At 42.6% G+C, this 22,074-nt stretch overlaps 1 protein-coding gene across 1 annotated transcript; it reads left to right on the top strand.

Moving 5' to 3' along the window:
* The first annotated feature begins 2,998 nt into the window (after positions 1 to 2,998).
* LOC125136589 (butyrophilin subfamily 1 member A1-like) lies at positions 2,999 to 21,476 on the top strand. The gene is made up of 14 exons (XM_047797445.1): positions 2,999 to 3,044; positions 3,498 to 3,518; positions 5,099 to 5,119; positions 7,149 to 7,169; positions 8,750 to 8,770; positions 10,800 to 10,820; positions 12,400 to 12,420; positions 14,450 to 14,470; positions 16,050 to 16,070; positions 18,207 to 18,227; positions 19,091 to 19,117; positions 19,644 to 19,670; positions 20,242 to 20,268; positions 20,446 to 21,476. The coding sequence occupies exons 1-14, from the start codon at positions 2,999 to 3,001 to the stop codon at positions 21,015 to 21,017; spliced, it is 888 nt and encodes a 295-aa protein (XP_047653401.1). The 3' UTR covers positions 21,018 to 21,476.
* Positions 21,477 to 22,074: the final 598 nt, after the last annotated feature.

Raw genomic sequence — 22,074 nt, 5'->3', positions numbered from 1 at the left:
GGAGAAATCAGCTGATAGACTTATGGGAGGTTCCCTTGTAATTAAGTCTTTACTTTTCACTTGCTGAATTTAGCATCCTCTCCTTCTCTTTAATTGTTGCCATTTTTCTTATAATATGTCTTGGAGTGGGCCTGTTTGGGTTCAACTTGCTGAGGCACTCTTTGAATCCTCTATCTTGATACCTGTTTCCTTTATATTTTGAAAGTTTTCAGCCATAATTTCTTCAAATGTATTTTCAATCCCCTCTTCTTTGTCTTCTCCTTCTGAATCCCTATTATGTGCAGATTGGCCTGCTTTATAATACCCCATAGACCTCTTATATTGTTTTTATGTGTTTTCACTTTGATTCTGCCTGCTGTCCTGATTGGGTGATTTACAACATTCTATCTCAAAAGTCACTAATTTATTCCTCTGCATTGTTCACTATGCTCTTCATGGGCTTTAACTCAGCTTCTGCCTCTGCAAATGAATTTTCTATTTTTTCTTGGCTCCTCCTCATGCTTTCTCATTCCTTTCTAAAGTACTGTGCATTACTGTTCCTAGCTGCTCTTAATTCCTTCATATTCACTCGGTCAAGAGTACACTTGGATGCCACTTTTCCACTGTCTTTGAACATGTGAACCAAGTATTTCCAGTTATCTAAATATGTTACTGATGTTTACATTTTTCTAAACAAAATCTAACCGTATGATTGATTATTCTTTATTCATTTGCATTTTTATTTGCACAATTAACCAAACAGCAAACAGCAAATCCCATTAAATATATGTAGAAGAATTATACATCTTAATAAAGTTGAAATACATCTCTCAATACTGAAAACTTTAAGTGAGGAATGCTTCCTCATTGCTTTCTAAGGACCTGTCATGTGCAGGTGTGTACATTTGTATTTTAGTATGAAAAAGGATGCCCCAATGAAAGAGGAATGATTGGCATTGGGTCTACCTCCAAATTTCTGCACTGTCTTCTCTTAGAGTTTCACTTCCTAACTTAGTTCCCTTGCACATAGGGATGTGGGGATGGAAAACCACACTTTGATTGGTAAGATGTCCCTTGGAACCTTATGGTTCCAGTTTTTACAAACATGGGTCAAGATGCACCACAGAGCAAACCATGAAAAGGGTCCCAATATTTGTTCTCCTTCCTTTCCAATGTTATGATGTTGCTTGAAATCTTCTTTATTTTTTTCTTTCCTGTTCAGGGGAGACTGCACTGCTAAATGGCAAGTAACCATAATGTACTCCACTGTTATTCTCTCATCTGTTTCTCGTACCCTGAAACTCTCATGTCGAAACTCTTAATGATCATCTGCCTTAACACACACAGAGATATGTTTTTACATGATTTTATATCTTCATCTTATCCTTCCAATTCAGGTTACCTACCTTCATGTACTATTCAGTTTAGGTGGTTATTGCCTCTTTCATATTGTAGTCACTGCTAATAATTAAGGAGACAGAGACTTTCTGTGACTAGTATTTTATCACTTAGCTATGTCTTATGGTGGGTTTTTAAGGTTCTCTTATGTCAGTTTTCTTCAACACAGGCTCTTTTAAATCTAGATCAATCTTCACTTCCATGTAACACCTCTTCCTATTCCTTTTCTGTTATTCAATTTGGAATGATGAGTTTTTCATCATAGAAATTTATGGGAGATTACATTACTCTGACTTTTTCTTTAAGTGCGGAAATAAGGAGTTCCCGTTGTGGCTCAGCAGTAACAATTACGGCTGGTATGAGGATGTGGGTTCAAACATGGCCCTGCTCAGTGGGTTAAGTATCTGGCATTGAGGGTGAGCTGTACTGTTGGTGGCAGACACTGCTTGGATCACACATTGCTGTGCTGTGGTGTAGGCCAGTAGCCGCATCTCTGATTTGACCCCTACCCTAGGAACTTCAATATGCCGTGGGTACAGACCTGAAAAGTAAACATAAAAAATAAATAAATAAAGGGAGAAAATATGTACTAAACACACCAAAATTTAGGAGAGTTGTAACTGGGAGAAGGAGATAAGCATTAATACATGCCTTAGCATGGAGAATATAGGGAGAAAGGGAAGAAAGACCACAAAGTAGACAAAAAACAGCCAGAGAGGTTTCATCCAAGAATGTTGTCCAACAGGGAAAACAGTGCAGAGTACATAAAAGCATTAATATCACAAAACAATAAAAGGATGCCCAAGAACTATACATTACAAAGAAAAGTCACTTCTATTGAAGACATAATTCAGTAAATTTGAAAAAGAGGTATGCAAGGGAGATCAAGGATGACTTTATACCATTATTTTCTTTTTTTTTTTTTTTTTTTTTTTGCTTTTACAAACAAATCAATGGAATACAGATGTTCCCAGGCTAGGGGCTGAATCGGAGGTATGCCTGCCAGAAAACAAGACAAAAGAAGTAAAGCCGAGTACCAACCACATTTGCAAACCACACCACAGCTCATGGCCACGCCAGACCCTTAACCCCCTGAGCGAGGGCCGGGATGGAACCTGCATCCTCCTGGATACTAGTCAGATTCACTTCCACTGAGCCATGACAGGAACTCCCAAGAAAGCCTCGAGTCACATAAAAGAAAAGAGATAAAACTAGAGCATGGCTTTCTGGCACCTTGCTCATTCAATCGTGCCATTCGTTTCCCTCCACCAACGCATTTTTGAAAATTGTATTTCCCTGAAATGCATGAGTCAGTCTCAACATCGATTTGACTCCATTTCTTTGTGCTTGGAGTATTAAAAAAGATCTGTCGCTGAGAACGTCCTTACGACCATGTCAGTGGACAAGAATGGAAAGCATAGGATTAGAGCCTTGTTGCTCAGGTCTTTGCCTTTCTGCAGGAGGTGACACCTTCAGAGGCAATTTTGAAAGCCCTCTTGACAACTACATTAAGTTTAGCATCGTTTTGTTACATGCAAAGCATTAGACACCATCACACTTGCAAAAGCCAGTACCCAGACATACGTCATCCACTTGCTCAGGCACTGTGGCATCTTCTAAAATGACGTTTTCGGGAGTGATACGTGTGTTTCACACTAACTACGAAAGTAATGCTTTCACTGGAAGACAGCTTGTTTAACCTGGCATCGTCAGAAGCATTTGCCAAACTGAGAGATTTGACTTTGATCCACGACCAAGATAGCAATTGTTGTCATTTTTTTTTTCTTTATGGTGGCACCCACGGCATGTGGAAGTTCCAGGTCCAGTGACTGAATCTGAGCCACAGCTGCAACCGACACTACTGCTGGGGCAACGCCACATCCTTTAACTCACTGTGTCCAGCCAGAGCTCGAACCCACACCTCCACTGCAACACGAGCCACTGAAGTGAGGTTCCTAACCCACCGTACCACAGTGGGAACTCCTGAAATAACATGGCTTCATTTTATTAGATATGTCTTCTGAGTCAGAAACTCCATGCCTGGCAATTGTCCTCTTCTTTTTACTATCTGTCGTGGTTTCCTTAACATTTACATGACTATTTGTAAATTTCCTTTTCAGGAGAACTTCGGGATGAAAACGGTAACTTATTTCTGACGTTTCCTTTTCTTTGTGTTTTGTTTTGTTTTGCCTTCCTCTTTTTTTTTTCTTTTTTTTTTTGGAGGGGTGGATGTATTTCTTAGAAATGGTTTTTCTCTCTTTCCTTTCCTTCCTTTGATATTGCTTTAAGTCACCGTCTTCCAGGCACTTACCACCCTCTCATTACGAGGTTTGTTACATGAAGAGAATCAGGCTGAGAAGAATGCTATTTCCTCCATTCCACAGAAAGCTTCCTTTTACCTGGGTCCTCTGCCACCAGATCTAGATGCAGTGCCCGCTGTGTCGTATTTGACATTGTCCCGGTTTTTAATGGAATGGTTCCGCTTCCAACCCTGGTTGCAGAGATGAGTTTTTTCCTTTGATTGCTCACACTCTGTCGACTGCCGATGCCCTGCATAAGTTATCTTAAGACAGGCCAGCTCACGTCTGCCGATCACCCTCTCAAGTGACCCAGTGTATATCAATATTGTTTCCTGACTTGTCCTGGTTGTTTTCAATTTACAACCACAGTGCTTACTCTTCTTTCGTTTTTATTTTACCTGTTTGTTTATTATCTCACCAAGTTGACCGCCCTTTGGCATCTTTATGTGCACTTTTTCCCCCTCAAGAAATCACGCTGGTAATACATAACTAAAGTCTAAAGTTGTGTTCTGAGATGATTCCACACCTCTCTTTAATAGCCTAACACAAGAATTATTTTCAATTTTCATAAGCCTGTATGTGACAAAGTATTCTGAAAAGGGTGGCGGTGCTTTCAATGGAACAGAGTTTAGGGATCTGCCTCTTTCACTCAGGAGTGGACGTGACTTGAAAATGCTCCAGGAGCAGTCATTCGGAGATGTAGCGCTCTGGTCACGCCTTCTTCATAAAGTTTGGAGAACCTGTCTCATACATGCACGTTCAGATATTTTCTCTCAGATGGGAGGATGCACAGTAAACATGGGGTGAGAAACAGCCTCTCTCAGGGAAACTTTCTCTCTCCTGGATTCAGCACCCATGTGCTTTGGTTCAGAAAGGCTGCACTTATGCATGAGGTAAAACACACACTCAAATACAGTAAGGTCGCCATTTAATCAGTAGCAGTCACGTTGTGAAAAGAGGCACCCGGAAACCTGACCGAGGATCACCTACACCAACAGGGTCTCAGCACAGCCTCACACAGGGTTTGTGGCAGCTTTACACAAGGTAGCGCCCCCGACCCCCAGCATGAGAACTGACTTCCACATGCACAGCCAGCCCATGGCCATGCTAAAGCGCACAAGCAGAACAACAGGACCCTAAATATGGTCAAAGGGATCAAGACTGCTTTGGCGAACTAAACCCCACAACGAATCGTTCTCGTTTTCTTCAATTAATCGAAATTAAGTCCATTTCCCCTCTATTCACTTACTGCAGACGATCTCTGAGTCGATGTGTGTGCGGGTGGCTGTGGTTGTCACTTGAAACTGCAGAGGGTTAACTTTAAATATGAAATTTTCAACAAATCTGAATTCTCCCTCTAGTTCTTCCCCATGATATTTGCATTTACCTTTTTCTTTTTCTTTCTTTTTTGTTTTTTGCAGACAATCTTCGGAAAACAAATGGTAACATTTCTGATATCCCATTATCCCATTGCTCTTGACCCCCTTTAAAGCGACTGGTTCAGCCTTTCATCTTGTCTGCCGTTTCATCTATGTAGCTTGTGTCGGCATGCCTTTCTCCTGCGTGTCATGTCTACGGGCTCCACCTCAATATTTTGCGTTGGACTTGTCCCACGTTACTTCTGTCCATTTCTGTTTGCCTACCTCCTCTGCTGTGCCATTCCTTCTCTTTGCAAGGCATATCATGCCCTCCCGATGAGGACTGGCTTCTTGGGTCTTTCAGGCACTTGCCACAGTTTCATGAAGAAGTTGGTGAGATGCAAACAAAGCATTACGCTGATAGGGAGATGGTTTCTCTTCCACATGTATTTCTAGAAAACATCCAAACACAGGGGCTCTGTCAGAAATTCCAAGTCAGAGGGGCCATTCCTACACAAGTGATACCTCTTCAAAGACTTAAGGGATGGGAGATGGCCCCAAAACGGCTCGGTTAATGCCCTCTGCTCCTTGCCCTTTCAAAGCCTAAGTAGTATATTGGTCAAGAGTGTACCAGGGCGGCCCTCTTCCACGGTCCTTACCCATGTGAACCAAGTAGCCCCAGGTGTAAACACGTTACTTAGGTTTGCCTGTTGTTCTAGACAAAAGCCAGGCCTACGGAATTGTGTCATTTTGTGTATCTTAAATTTCTGAAATGTCTGTTCTCTCCGACGTAGGCTGTTGAAAATTTAGAGCAACCTTCAGTTCCACGTAATACATCTTTTCGATTCCTTTTGTGTTACTCACTTTTAGAATGATTAGTTTTCCTCCCCCAAATTTAGGTGAGATGGCATTATTGGCCATTTTTGTTTTGTAAGGGCCACACCCACCGGCACAGGGACGTTGCCAGGCTAGGGGCTGAATCGGAGCTGTGGCTGCCGGCCTACACCACAGAAGCAGCAAGGCCAGGTACCAGCCACATCTGCGAACCACACCACAGCTCATGGCCACGCCAGACCCTTAACCCCCTGAGCGAGGGCCGGGATGGAACCTGCATCCTCCTGGATACTAGTCAGATTCACTTCCACTGAGCCATGACGGGAACTCCCAAGAAAGCCTCGAGTCACATAAAAGAAAAGAGATAAAACTAGAGCATGGCTTTCTGGCACCTTGCTCATTCAATCGTGCCATTCGTTTCCCTCCACCAACGCATTTTGAAAATTGTATTTCCCTGAAATGCACGAGTCAGTCTCAACATCGATTTGACTCCATTTCTTTGTGCTTGGAGTATTAAAAAAGATCTGTCGCTGAGAACGTCCTTACGACCATGTCAGTGGACAAGAATGGAAAGCATAGGATTAGAGCCTTGTTGCTCAGGTCTTTGCCTTTCTGCAGGAGATGACACCTTCAGAGGCAATTTTGAAAGCCCTCTTGACAACTACATTAAGTTTAGCATCGTTTTGTTACATGCAAAGCATTAGACACCATCACACTTGCAAAAGCCAGTACCCAGACATACGTCATCCACTTGCTCAGGCACTGTGGCATCTTCTAAAATGACGTTTTCGGGAGTGATACGTGTGTTTCACACTAACTACGAAAGTAATGCTTTCACTGGAAGACAGCTTGTTTAACCTGGCATCGTCAGAAGCATTTGCCAAACTGAGAGATTTGACTTTGATCCACGACCAAGATAGCAATTGTTGTCATTTTTTTTTTCTTTATGGTGGCACCCACGGCATGTGGAAGTTCCAGGTCCAGTGACTGAATCTGAGCCACAGCTGCAACCGACACTACTGCTGGGGCAAACGCCACATCCTTTAACTCACTGTGTCCAGCCAGAGCTCGAACCCACACCTCCACTGCAACACGAGCCACTGAAGTGAGGTTCCTAACCCACCGTACCACAGTGGGAACTCCTGAAATAACATGGCTTCATTTTATTAGATATGTCTTCTGAGTCAGAAACTCCATGCCTGGCAATTGTCCTCTTCTTTTTACTATCTGTCGTGGTTTCCTTAACATTTACATGACTATTTGTAAATTTCCTTTTCAGGAGAACTTCGGGATGAAAACGGTAACTTATTTCTGACGTTTCCTTTTCTTTGTGTTTTGTTTTGTTTTGCCTTCCTCTTTTTTTTTTCTTTTTTTTTTTGGAGGGGTGGATGTATTTCTTAGAAATGGTTTTTCTCTCTTTCCTTTCCTTCCTTTGATATTGCTTTAAGTCACCGTCTTCCAGGCACTTACCACCCTCTCATTACGAGGTTTGTTACATGAAGAGAATCAGGCTGAGAAGAATGCTATTTCCTCCATTCCACAGAAAGCTTCCTTTTACCTGGGTCCTCTGCCACCAGATCTAGATGCAGTGCCCGCTGTGTCGTATTTGACATTGTCCCGGTTTTTAATGGAATGGTTCCGCTTCCAACCCTGGTTGCAGAGATGAGTTTTTTCCTTTGATTGCTCACACTCTGTCGACTGCCGATGCCCTGCATAAGTTATCTTAAGACAGGCCAGCTCACGTCTGCCGATCACCCTCTCAAGTGACCCAGTGTATATCAATATTGTTTCCTGACTTGTCCTGGTTGTTTTCAATTTACAACCACAGTGCTTACTCTTCTTTCGTTTTTATTTTACCTGTTTGTTTATTATCTCACCAAGTTGACCGCCCTTTGGCATCTTTATGTGCACTTTTTCCCCCTCAAGAAATCACGCTGGTAATACATAACTAAAGTCTAAAGTTGTGTTCTGAGATGATTCCACACCTCTCTTTAATAGCCTAACACAAGAATTATTTTCAATTTTCATAAGCCTGTATGTGACAAAGTATTCTGAAAAGGGTGGCGGTGCTTTCAATGGAACAGAGTTTAGGGATCTGCCTCTTTCACTCAGGAGTGGACGTGACTTGAAAATGCTCCAGGAGCAGTCATTCGGAGATGTAGCGCTCTGGTCACGCCTTCTTCATAAAGTTTGGAGAACCTGTCTCATACATGCACGTTCAGATATTTTCTCTCAGATGGGAGGATGCACAGTAAACATGGGGTGAGAAACAGCCTCTCTCAGGGAAACTTTCTCTCTCCTGGATTCAGCACCCATGTGCTTTGGTTCAGAAAGGCTGCACTTATGCATGAGGTAAAACACACACTCAATACAGTAAGGTCGCCATTTAATCAGTAGCAGTCACGTTGTGAAAAGAGGCACCCGGAAACCTGACCGAGGATCACCTACACCAACAGGGTCTCAGCACAGCCTCACACAGGGTTTGTGGCAGCTTTACACAAGGTAGCGCCCCCGACCCCCAGCATGAGAACTGACTTCCACATGCACAGCCAGCCCATGGCCATGCTAAAGCGCACAAGCAGAACAACAGGACCCTAAATATGGTCAAAGGGATCAAGACTGCTTTGGCGAACTAAACCCCACAACGAATCGTTCTCGTTTTCTTCAATTAATCGAAATTAAGTCCATTTCCCCTCTATTCACTTACTGCAGACGATCTCTGAGTCGATGTGTGTGCGGGTGGCTGTGGTTGTCACTTGAAACTGCAGAGGGTTAACTTTAAATATGAAATTTTCAACAAATCTGAATTCTCCCTCTAGTTCTTCCCCATGATATTTGCATTTACCTTTTTCTTTTTCTTTTCTTTTTTGTTTTTTGCAGACAATCTTCGGAAAACAAATGGTAACATTTCTGATATCCCATTATCCCATTGCTCTTGACCCCCTTTAAAGCGACTGGTTCAGCCTTTCATCTTGTCTGCCGTTTCATCTATGTAGCTTGTGTCGGCATGCCTTTCTCCTGCGTGTCATGTCTACGGGCTCCACCTCAATATTTTGCGTTGGACTTGTCCCACGTTACTTCTGTCCATTTCTGTTTGCCTACCTCCTCTGCTGTGCCATTCCTTCTCTTTGCAAGGCATATCATGCCCTCCCGATGAGGACTGGCTTCTTGGGTCTTTCAGGCACTTGCCACAGTTTCATGAAGAAGTTGGTGAGATGCAAACAAAGCATTACGCTGATAGGGAGATGGTTTCTCTTCCACATGTATTTCTAGAAAACATCCAAACACAGGGGCTCTGTCAGAAATTCCAAGTCAGAGGGGCCATTCCTACACAAGTGATACCTCTTCAAAGACTTAAGGGATGGGAGATGGCCCCAAAACGGCTCGGTTAATGCCCTCTGCTCCTTGCCCTTTCAAAGCCTAAGTAGTATATTGGTCAAGAGTGTACCAGGGCGGCCCTCTTCCACGGTCCTTACCCATGTGAACCAAGTAGCCCCAGGTGTAAACACGTTACTTAGGTTTGCCTGTTGTTCTAGACAAAAGCCAGGCCTACGGAATTGTGTCATTTTGTGTATCTTAAATTTCTGAAATGTCTGTTCTCTCCGACGTAGGCTGTTGAAAATTTAGAGCAACCTTCAGTTCCACGTAATACATCTTTTCGATTCCTTTTGTGTTACTCACTTTTAGAATGATTAGTTTTCCTCCCCCAAATTTAGGTGAGATGGCATTATTGGCCATTTTTGTTTTGTAAGGGCCACACCCACCGGCACAGGGACGTTGCCAGGCTAGGGGCTGAATCGGAGCTGTGGCTGCCGGCCTACACCACAGAAGCAGCAAGGCCAGGTACCAGCCACATCTGCGAACCACACCACAGCTCATGGCCACGCCAGACCCTTAACCCCCTGAGCGAGGGCCGGGATGGAACCTGCATCCTCCTGGATACTAGTCAGATTCACTTCCACTGAGCCATGACGGGAACTCCCAAGAAAGCCTCGAGTCACATAAAAGAAAAGAGATAAAACTAGAGCATGGCTTTCTGGCACCTTGCTCATTCAATCGTGCCATTCGTTTCCCTCCACCAACGCATTTTTGAAAATTGTATTTCCCTGAAATGCACGAGTCAGTCTCAACATCGATTTGACTCCATTTCTTTGTGCTTGGAGTATTAAAAAAGATCTGTCGCTGAGAACGTCCTTACGACCATGTCAGTGGACAAGAATGGAAAGCATAGGATTAGAGCCTTGTTGCTCAGGTCTTTGCCTTTCTGCAGGAGATGACACCTTCAGAGGCAATTTTGAAAGCCCTCTTGACAACTACATTAAGTTTAGCATCGTTTTGTTACATGCAAAGCATTAGACACCATCACACTTGCAAAAGCCAGTACCCAGACATACGTCATCCACTTGCTCAGGCACTGTGGCATCTTCTAAAATGACGTTTTCGGGAGTGATACGTGTGTTTCACACTAACTACGAAAGTAATGCTTTCACTGGAAGACAGCTTGTTTAACCTGGCATCGTCAGAAGCATTTGCCAAACTGAGAGATTTGACTTTGATCCACGACCAAGATAGCAATTGTTGTCATTTTTTTTTTCTTTATGGTGGCACCCACGGCATGTGGAAGTTCCAGGTCCAGTGACTGAATCTGAGCCACAGCTGCAACCGACACTACTGCTGGGGCAACGCCACATCCTTTAACTCACTGTGTCCAGCCAGAGCTCGAACCCACACCTCCACTGCAACACGAGCCACTGAAGTGAGGTTCCTAACCCACCGTACCACAGTGGGAACTCCTGAAATAACATGGCTTCATTTTATTAGATATGTCTTCTGAGTCAGAAACTCCATGCCTGGCAATTGTCCTCTTCTTTTTACTATCTGTCGTGGTTTCCTTAACATTTACATGACTATTTGTAAATTTCCTTTTCAGGAGAACTTCGGGATGAAAACGGTAACTTATTTCTGACGTTTCCTTTTCTTTGTGTTTTGTTTTGTTTTGCCTTCCTCTTTTTTTTTTCTTTTTTTTTTGGAGGGGTGGATGTATTTCTTAGAAATGGTTTTTCTCTCTTTCCTTCCTTCCTTTGATATTGCTTTAAGTCACCGTCTTCCAGGCACTTACCACCCTCTCATTACGAGGTTTGTTACATGAAGAGAATCAGGCTGAGAAGAATGCTATTTCCTCCATTCCACAGAAAGCTTCCTTTTACCTGGGTCCTCTGCCACCAGATCTAGATGCAGTGCCCGCTGTGTCGTATTTGACATTGTCCCGGTTTTTAATGGAATGGTTCCGCTTCCAACCCTGGTTGCAGAGATGAGTTTTTTCCTTTGATTGCTCACACTCTGTCGACTGCCGATGCCCTGCATAAGTTATCTTAAGACAGGCCAGCTCACGTCTGCCGATCACCCTCTCAAGTGACCCAGTGTATATCAATATTGTTTCCTGACTTGTCCTGGTTGTTTTCAATTTACAACCACAGTGCTTACTCTTCTTTCGTTTTTATTTTACCTGTTTGTTTATTATCTCACCAAGTTGACCGCCCTTTGGCATCTTTATGTGCACTTTTTCCCCCTCAAGAAATCACGCTGGTAATACATAACTAAAGTCTAAAGTTGTGTTCTGAGATGATTCCACACCTCTCTTTAATAGCCTAACACAAGAATTATTTTCAATTTTCATAAGCCTGTATGTGACAAAGTATTCTGAAAAGGGTGGCGGTGCTTTCAATGGAACAGAGTTTAGGGATCTGCCTCTTTCACTCAGGAGTGGACGTGACTTGAAAATGCTCCAGGAGCAGTCATTCGGAGATGTAGCGCTCTGGTCACGCCTTCTTCATAAAGTTTGGAGAACCTGTCTCATACATGCACGTTCAGATATTTTCTCTCAGATGGGAGGATGCACAGTAAACATGGGGTGAGAAACAGCCTCTCTCAGGGAAACTTTCTCTCTCCTGGATTCAGCACCCATGTGCTTTGGTTCAGAAAGGCTGCACTTATGCATGAGGTAAAACACACACTCAAATACAGTAAGGTCGCCATTTAATCAGTAGCAGTCACGTTGTGAAAAGAGGCACCCGGAAACCTGACCGAGGATCACCTACACCAACAGGGTCTCAGCACAGCCTCACACAGGGTTTGTGGCAGCTTTACACAAGGTAGCGCCCCCGACCCCCAGCATGAGAACTGACTTCCACATGCACAGCCAGCCCATGGCCATGCTAAAGCGCACAAGCAGAACAACAGGACCCTAAATATGGTCAAAGGGATCAAGACTGCTTTGGCGAACTAAACCCCACAACGAATCGTTCTCGTTTTCTTCAATTAATCGAAATTAAGTCCATTTCCCCTCTATTCACTTACTGCAGACGATCTCTGAGTCGATGTGTGTGCGGGTGGCTGTGGTTGTCACTTGAAACTGCAGAGGGTTAACTTTAAATATGAAATTTTCAACAAATCTGAATTCTCCCTCTAGTTCTTCCCCATGATATTTGCATTTACCTTTTTCTTTTTCTTTTCTTTTTTGTTTTTTGCAGACAATCTTCGGAAAACAAATGGTAACATTTCTGATATCCCATTATCCCATTGCTCTTGACCCCCTTTAAAGCGACTGGTTCAGCCTTTCATCTTGTCTGCCGTTTCATCTATGTAGCTTGTGTCGGCATGCCTTTCTCCTGCGTGTCATGTCTACGGGCTCCACCTCAATATTTTGCGTTGGACTTGTCCCACGTTACTTCTGTCCATTTCTGTTTGCCTACCTCCTCTGCTGTGCCATTCCTTCTCTTTGCAAGGCATATCATGCCCTCCCGATGAGGACTGGCTTCTTGGGTCTTTCAGGCACTTGCCACAGTTTCATGAAGAAGTTGGTGAGATGCAAACAAAGCATTACGCTGATAGGGAGACGGTTTCTCTTCCACATGTATTTCTAGAAAACATCCAAACACAGGGGCTCTGTCAGAAATTCCAAGTCAGAGGGGCCATTCCTACACAAGTGATACCTCTTCAAAGACTTAAGGGATGGGAGATGGCCCCAAAACGGCTCGGTTAATGCCCTCTGCTCCTTGCCCTTTCAAAGCCTAAGTAGTATATTGGTCAAGAGTGTACCAGGGCGGCCCTCTTCCACGGTCCTTACCCATGTGAACCAAGTAGCCCCAGGTGTAAACACGTTACTTAGGTTTGCCTGTTGTTCTAGACAAAAGCCAGGCCTACGGAATTGTGTCATTTTGTGTATCTTAAATTTCTGAAATGTCTGTTCTCTCCGACGTAGGCTGTTGAAAATTTAGAGCAACCTTCAGTTCCACGTAATACATCTTTTCGATTCCTTTTGTGTTACTCACTTTTAGAATGATTAGTTTTCCTCCCCCAAATTTAGGTGAGATGGCATTATTGGCCATTTTTGTTTTGTAAGGGCCACACCCACCGGCACAGGGACGTTGCCAGGCTAGGGGCTGAATCGGAGCTGTGGCTGCCGGCCTACACCACAGAAGCAGCAAGGCCAGGTACCAGCCACATCTGCGAACCACACCACAGCTCATGGCCACGCCAGACCCTTAACCCCCTGAGCGAGGGCCGGGATGGAACCTGCATCCTCCTGGATACTAGTCAGATTCACTTCCACTGAGCCATGACGGGAACTCCCAAGAAAGCCTCGAGTCACATAAAAGAAAAGAGATAAAACTAGAGCATGGCTTTCTGGCACCTTGCTCATTCAATCGTGCCATTCGTTTCCCTCCACCAACGCATTTTTGAAAATTGTATTTCCCTGAAATGCACGAGTCAGTCTCAACATCGATTTGACTCCATTTCTTTGTGCTTGGAGTATTAAAAAAGATCTGTCGCTGAGAACGTCCTTACGACCATGTCAGTGGACAAGAATGGAAAGCATAGGATTAGAGCCTTGTTGCTCAGGTCTTTGCCTTTCTGCAGGAGATGACACCTTCAGAGGCAATTTTGAAAGCCCTCTTGACAACTACATTAAGTTTAGCATCGTTTTGTTACATGCAAAGCATTAGACACCATCACACTTGCAAAAGCCAGTACCCAGACATACGTCATCCACTTGCTCAGGCACTGTGGCATCTTCTAAAATGACGTTTTCGGGAGTGATACGTGTGTTTCACACTAACTACGAAAGTAATGCTTTCACTGGAAGACAGCTTGTTTAACCTGGCATCGTCAGAAGCATTTGCCAAACTGAGAGATTTGACTTTGATCCACGACCAAGATAGCAATTGTTGTCATTTTTTTTTTCTTTATGGTGGCACCCACGGCATGTGGAAGTTCCAGGTCCAGTGACTGAATCTGAGCCACAGCTGCAACCGACACTACTGCTGGGGCAACGCCACATCCTTTAACTCACTGTGTCCAGCCAGAGCTCGAACCCACACCTCCACTGCAACACGAGCCACTGAAGTGAGGTTCCTAACCCACCGTACCACAGTGGGAACTCCTGAAATAACATGGCTTCATTTTATTAGATATGTCTTCTGAGTCAGAAACTCCATGCCTGGCAATTGTCCTCTTCTTTTTACTATCTGTCGTGGTTTCCTTAACATTTACATGACTATTTGTAAATTTCCTTTTCAGGAGAACTTCGGGATGAAAACGGTAACTTATTTCTGACGTTTCCTTTTCTTTGTGTTTTGTTTTGTTTTGCCTTCCTCTTTTTTTTTTCTTTTTTTTTTGGAGGGGTGGATGTATTTCTTAGAAATGGTTTTTCTCTCTTTCCTTTCCTTCCTTTGATATTGCTTTAAGTCACCGTCTTCCAGGCACTTACCACCCTCTCATTACGAGGTTTGTTACATGAAGAGAATCAGGCTGAGAAGAATGCTATTTCCTCCATTCCACAGAAAGCTTCCTTTTACCTGGGTCCTCTGCCACCAGATCTAGATGCAGTGCCCGCTGTGTCGTATTTGACATTGTCCCGGTTTTTAATGGAATGGTTCCGCTTCCAACCCTGGTTGCAGAGATGAGTTTTTTCCTTTGATTGCTCACACTCTGTCGACTGCCGATGCCCTGCATAAGTTATCTTAAGACAGGCCAGCTCACGTCTGCCGATCACCCTCTCAAGTGACCCAGTGTATATCAATATTGTTTCCTGACTTGTCCTGGTTGTTTTCAATTTACAACCACAGTGCTTACTCTTCTTTCATTTTTATTTTACCTGTTTGTTTATTATCTCACCAAGTTGACCGCCCTTTGGCATCTTTATGTGCACTTTTCCCCCTCAAGAAATCACGCTGGTAATACATAACTAAAGTCTAAAGTTGTGTTCTGAGATGATTCCACACCTCTCTTTAATAGCCTAACACAAGAATTATTTTCAATTTTCATAAGCCTGTATGTGACAAAGTATTCTGAAAAGGGTGGCGGTGCTTTCAATGGAACAGAGTTTAGGGATCTGCCTCTTTCACTCAGGAGTGGACGTGACTTGAAAATGCTCCAGGAGCAGTCATTCGGAGATGTAGCGCTCTGGTCACGCCTTCTTCATAAAGTTTGGAGAACCTGTCTCATACATGCACGTTCAGATATTTTCTCTCAGATGGGAGGATGCACAGTAAACATGGGGTGAGAAACAGCCTCTCTCAGGGAAACTTTCTCTCTCCTGGATTCAGCACCCATGTGCTTTGGTTCAGAAAGGCTGCACTTATGCATGAGGTAAAACACACACTCAAATACAGTAAGGTCGCCATTTAATCAGTAGCAGTCACGTTGTGAAAAGAGGCACCCGGAAACCTGACCGAGGATCACCTACACCAACAGGGTCTCAGCACAGCCTCACACAGGGTTTGTGGCAGCTTTACACAAGGTAGCGCCCCCGACCCCCAGCATGAGAACTGACTTCCACATGCACAGCCAGCCCATGGCCATGCTAAAGCGCACAAGCAGAACAACAGGACCCTAAATATGGTCAAAGGGATCAAGACTGCTTTGGCGAACTAAACCCCACAACGAATCGTTCTCGTTTTCTTCAATTAATCGAAATTAAGTCCATTTCCCCTCTATTCACTTACTGCAGACGATCTCTGAGTCGATGTGTGTGCGGGTGGCTGTGGTTGTCACTTGAAACTGCAGAGGGTTAACTTTAAATATGAAATTTTCAACAAATCTGAATTCTCCCTCTAGTTCTTCCCCATGATATTTGCATTTACCTTTTTCTTTTTCTTTTCTTTTTTGTTTTTTGCAGACAATCTTCGGAAAACAAATGGTAACATTTCTGATATCCCATTATCCCATTGCTCTTGACCCCCTTTAAAGCGACTGGTTCAGCCTTTCATCTTGTCTGCCGTTTCATCTATGTAGCTTGTGTCGGCATGCCTTTCTCCTGCGTGTCATGTCTATGGGCTCCACCTCAATATTTTGCGTTGGACTTGTCCCACGTTACTTCTGTCCATTTCTGTTTGCCTACCTCCTCTGCTGTGCCATTCCTTCTCTTTGCAAGGCATATCATGCCCTCCCGATGAGGACTGGCTTCTTGGGTCTTTCAGGCACTTGCCACAGTTTCATGAAGAAGTTGGTGAGATGCAAACAAAGCATTACGCTGATAGGGAGACGGTTTCTCTTCCACATGTATTTCTAGAAAACATCCAAACACAGGGGCTCTGTCAGAAATTCCAAGTCAGAGGGGCCATTCCTACACAAGTGATACCTCTTCAAAGACTTAAGGGATGGGAGATGGCCCCAAAACGGCTCGGTTAATGCCCTCTGCTCCTTGCCCTTTCAAAGCCTAAGTAGTATATTGGTCAAGAGTGTACCAGGGCGGCCCTCTTCCACGGTCCTTACCCATGTGAACCAAGTAGCCCCAGGTGTAAACACGTTACTTAGGTTTGCCTGTTGTTCTAGACAAAAGCCAGGCCTACGGAATTGTGTCATTTTGTGTATTTTAAAGTTCTTTCCAACATAGTCAGTTCTCTCCAATGCAGACTTTTTAATATTTAGAGCCATCTTCACTTCCAAACAATACATCTTTTCGATTCCTTTTGTGTTATTCAATTTTAGAATGATTAATCCCCCCCCCCAATTTTGTTCAAGCTTACATTATTATCCTTTCTGTTTGTTTTTTAGGGTTGCGCCCAAGGCATATGTATGTTCCCAGGCTGGGTGTCGAATTGGAGCTGTAGCTGCCAGCCTACCCCAGAGCCACAGCAAGGCCAGATCTCAGCCGTGTCTGCGACCTACATCACAGTCACGGCAACGCCGGACCCTTAACCCCCTGAGCGAGGTCAGTGATGGAATCTGAATCCTCACAGATACTGGTCAGATTTGTATCACTGAGCCATGATAGGAACTCCTGCCTTTCTTTTTTAGAGTGAGCAAGTATTACTAAAAGCATCTATATTTAGGAAAGTTATAACTTGGAAGACAGAGATCAGCATTAATAGATGCTTTAGTCTAGCGAACACAGCAGAGATGGAAAAAAGTCCACAAAATTGCTATAACACTGCCAGAGAGGTTTCCTCCAACAATGCTGTAGAACAAGGAAAAGTGTATATAGTTCCTAAAATCTGCAATCCTTAAATCATAAGGACTCCTAAATACTGTGTTTTAATAAAATGTCAGTTCTATAGAGGAGCTACTCTCTTGAAAGTTGAACAAAGCTTCTATAAAGGACATCAATAAAGCCTTGACTCCTATTATAGAAAAGACACAAAACAAGTGCACAGTTTTCTAACATTTAGCTTTTATATGTGTACCATTTATTTTCCTTCACTAATTCATTTTTGAAAATTATTGTTGCCCCCAATACATAAGTCATTCTCAACACAAATTTTATTCCATTTCTTTACTCTTGGATTATGAAAGATTTGCTTGCTGAGAAATTCTTCACTCCCAATATAAGTGAACAGGAATGGAAAGAATGTGGTTAGAACCATGCTCTTTTTTTAGTTCTTTGACTTTCTTCATTAGAGGATAAAATCAGAGGTAATTTTGAAAGCACTATTGAAAACTAAATTAATTTTTCTCACAGTTTAGTTAGGTGAAGAGGATTAGAAACCATCAGACTTGCAAAAGCCATTACCCAGACATCAGTCATCCACGCTCTCAGTTGCTGCAGCATGTTCTAAAAAGACCTTTTCAGGACCGAGTCACACTAATTATGAAAATAGTACTTTCACCGAAAGGCATCTTGTTCAATCTGGCATAGTCAGAAATATTTGCAAAACTAAAAATCAACTTCGGTCCACTCTGCCAAAATAGCATTTGTTATAAAATTATTTTTTAAATGTGCATTTTGTTGTCAATTTTGAATTATTAATTCCACACCTCAAAATTTTCTTCTTCTTTCCCTTTTCTTTGATGATATCCTTACATTTACTTGAGTCTTTTTAAATTTATCTTTCAGGAGCACTTCAGGATGAGATTGGTAACTATTTCTGACCTTTTTTTGGTGGGGCAGTTATATTTCCTAGAAATACTTTTTTCATCATTTCCTTGCCTTCCTTTGCTATTACCTTAAGTTACTCTCCTCCAGATGATTACCATAATTTCATTGTAAGGTTTGTTAACTGAAGGGAGTTGGGCAAGAAGAATGATGTTTTCTCTATGAGACAGAGAACTTTCAACTGGGTTCTCCAACATGTCCTCTAAGACAGAGTGCCCACACTTTTATAAAAAGTTCAGACTCCAAACTTGGTTAAAGAGATAAGTTTTTCCTTTTGATTTACACACTTTTTCTATTATGAATTTCTCCTCTTGTCGACCTTTTATGTATTTGTCCATTATCAATGCCACATGTAAGTCTGAGACTGACCAGTACACTTTCCTGGAACATACCCTCAAGTGAGCAACTGCCTATAAATGTGTTTTCCTGATTTTGCCTGCTTAGTTTCTCTTCCCAAATTTAGTTATTTTTCTTCTCTTGTTTTTATTTTAACCCATTCAAACATGTATTCAACAAATTTCTCTTCCTTCATGATATTTTTATATTGATTTTTCTATCCCACTTCTTTGGTAATGTAACTGTATAGTTTAAGGCTATCTTATGAAGAATTCTTAAAATAATTTTTAGTACTCTATACAAATATTTTATATTCTCATGACCCTACATATCATATAGTACTCTTCAAATTGAACTTTTTATTTAGAAATTTCTCATTATTTTAAAAATATGCATTACTTGAGCAATATGCAGATATAACTGTTAGCAGATGTATGGCTTTAATTGCATCTTCCTCATGAAGTCAAGAAATCCTCTCATATCTATGGATGTTTTGTGTTTTCTCTCAGCTAGGAGGAAGGCTCAATTCAAGAAAGGTAAGTAAATGGTTGTCTCTCAGAAAGCTTCCTTCTTCCATCTCTCTTGGGTCCTGTCCCTATAGCAGTATGAGAGAAGGCAGGCATAAAAATTAAAATGTCTATATTGGTCAAAGAAGCCTTTGCTTTTCTTTCTCTAAATTTCTGTAATGAATTCTCTCTGAAGCGTAAATGAGGAGTGATTCAGCATGTTCTGCCCCCCACCCCATCCTCTTTCCTTTCTTCTTGTCTTTATCTTATTCTCCCTGCTTTGTGTTCCACCTCTGTCCCTCCCACATTTTGTTGCTTCTGTATTTCTACCTATGTCTTAAACCTGACCATTTTAACTTATTATCTGTAACTAAACCTGACCGTTTTTATTTATCATGTTTCTTAAAATGCAATACAGAGGTAATACAGGATAGAAAGAGGAAGTATGAGGGATTCAAGAGAGGAAAAGGGATAATGACAGGGAGCAGTGGAAAAGATAACAGGAGTAAATGGAGAAGGAAAAAAGCTAAAGGGTTTCCTATGTTTTCTTTTGCAGCCTGGAGGGATGCTCCATTATATCCTGGTGAGTAACATGGACTCTGATGAAGACAATCCTACTCTCTAGGATATTTGCAATGAACACCTACCACATGCAAAATAATATACTGAAGATCAAAGAAAATCCAAAGCATACATAACAGGAACCACATAGGTTACTCAATATTTTAACAGATAATGCTGTATTTAAAACATTACATTGTAGAAGGTTTTTCATTTTTCAACTGCACCTTACATTGTGTTTTGAGCATATGTAGAGTGATTTTCATTGGCGAAAATCTGAGGACACTAACATGAAATATATTTTATTAGGTCAGACACACCATGTTCCCTATTTTCTTGGAAACATCCTCAATAGATGATAGATAATTATCCTTCAGGAACGTTGACTTAGAAGACACAGAAGATGGGTCAGGTCTCAAGTCAGACATAATTTAATAGATTGTAAAAAGAAGTTCAAGTTATGAAAGGGTATATTCCTTGGTTGCTCTTATTCTTGACATAATCCTAGGGAATTTATACTCATGGTCTTCTGGACAGACAGGAGCTTTATTTATTCAGATGGTGGGGTCTCATGTTTACTTTTTTCCTTATAGATTGGAGGAAAGAAGAATTCAAAGCTGGTGAGTCTATCAAGATCCAGCAGGGAACTTGCATTTTGTGGGGTGGCTGGAGGATTCCTGACAGGGTAAAAGTGAGCTAGATCTACCCAGGGCCAGAGGAGTCCTGACAGAACGGGAGCCCTCTGGCCCATGCCTACGACCATTGCCAGAAACTTGATAGTCCACTTGTCTTTGCAGCAAATGTGACCCTGGATGAAGCCACTGCCCATCCTGCCCTCCTCGTGTCTGAAAGAGGGAGGCGGGTTACCTGGCAAGAAACTTGTCAAGATCTTCCCAGATCCACACAGAGATTCAACTCCATTCCCTGTGTGCTGGGTCAGCTGCGCATCAACTCAGAGAGGGCCTACTGGGAGGTGGAGGTTGGGGACATGCAATCTTGGGACTTGGGAATTTGTAGAGATAATGTGACCAGGGAGGGGGTATTCACTATGTCCCCACAGAATGGTTTCTGGGCCATTAGGCTCTATGACGGGGACTACTGGGCCCTCACCTCCCCGGAAACTTCTCTTCCTCTAAGAGAAAGACCCCTTAAGGTAGGAATATTCCTGGATTATGAGGCTGGAGATGTATCTTTCTACAACATGACGGATGGATCCCACATTTTCACCTTTCCCCAGAACACATTCTATGGTGTCCTAAGACCACTTTTCAGACTTTGGTCCTCTGACTCAGGCTCCCTAACCATCTGTTCAGCTGAAGGAGAATGTACTGATGTTGTAATTCATAAGCCTACCCTCCAGGTGAAATGATTGCTTTGCCCCAAAGAAGATCGCATTTCTCCCCTAGCAAGATATAAATAGATTTTTTCCCTACTCTCTACTGGTTCATTGTCAATATGAAGCTCTGGGACTCAGACTTAATGATTGTCCCTCATATCAATTCTCCCTCTTTTCATTGTGTAATCTTTCTCATTATTACCTTTTCCTATGACAGCCTCCTGTAAGTACTAGATTTCCTAGACCCCCCTGGTGCATGTGATCAAAGGATGGTGGTGTATTAAAAGGTGAATTACAAGGATGTGTCCTTAAAGGAAAATTGTGTCTTTCTTTTCTTTACTTTTCTTCTGGCTATAAAGTGTCATGATTAATGGAACTCAAAAAACATATATGACCATGTAATATGACGCAGATGGCAGAGAAATTAAAATGAACTTGGGAATCCGACAACTCCATGGAGCCATTCTATTGCCCAATTCTAGAATTCTTTTCTGTGAAACATAAACATTTATGTCTTTAATCAATTTGTGTGTTGGATATTTGTCCCTTGTGATTGATTCTTACCCTTACCAGTGCCCTCTCCCTTTAAGTTTGGCAGCAGATGACATCCGCATTGAAAATGCAAGTGAAACTGGAGGTATAAGTCCTGTACTTGATTACATAGCTGCTCCTACTCCTGCACTGTGTCAGTCTCATCAGGCCCCCTTATGTCTCCTAATTCATTCATCACTCCTGACTTCACTTCCTACCCTTTTCCCTACTCGGTGTCATGGCTAATAATTTCAAGTATTCTCTTCCTAAGAAATGGACATCTTGGTGTCATTGTTTTTCTGCCACAAGAACTTGGAAAATACAAATACAAATTAATCTAAGTATCTGGGTTTTTTTCCTTTTTGATGGCCACACCCTTGGCATATGGAAATTACCAGGCCAGGGACTGAATCCAAGCTGCAGCTGAAACCTGTGCCACAACTAGGGCAATGCCATATCCTTTAATTCACTGAACTGGACTGGGGATGGAACCTGCAATTCTGCAGTGGCCTGAGCCTCTGCAATCAGATTCCTAACCCTCTGCATCACAGTGGGAACT

This window comes from Phacochoerus africanus, chromosome 9 (assembly GCF_016906955.1).
Source record: "Phacochoerus africanus isolate WHEZ1 chromosome 9, ROS_Pafr_v1, whole genome shotgun sequence".
NCBI lineage: Eukaryota > Metazoa > Chordata > Mammalia > Artiodactyla > Suidae > Phacochoerus > Phacochoerus africanus.
This window is presented reverse-complemented; position numbering and strand designations above follow the sequence as displayed.

Excerpts from the sequence above, each read along its gene's own strand:
- LOC125136589 (XM_047797445.1), top strand. The coding sequence starts at position 2,999 with ATGACGTTTTCGGGAGTGATACGTGTGTTTCACACTAACTACGAAA. Across the intron at positions 7,170-8,749 it reads AGAACTTCGGGATGAAAACG|ACAATCTTCGGAAAACAAAT; the intron begins GTAACTTATTTC and ends TGTTTTTTGCAG. Across the intron at positions 16,071-18,206 it reads CAATCTTCGGAAAACAAATG|GAGCACTTCAGGATGAGATT; the intron begins GTAACATTTCTG and ends TTTATCTTTCAG.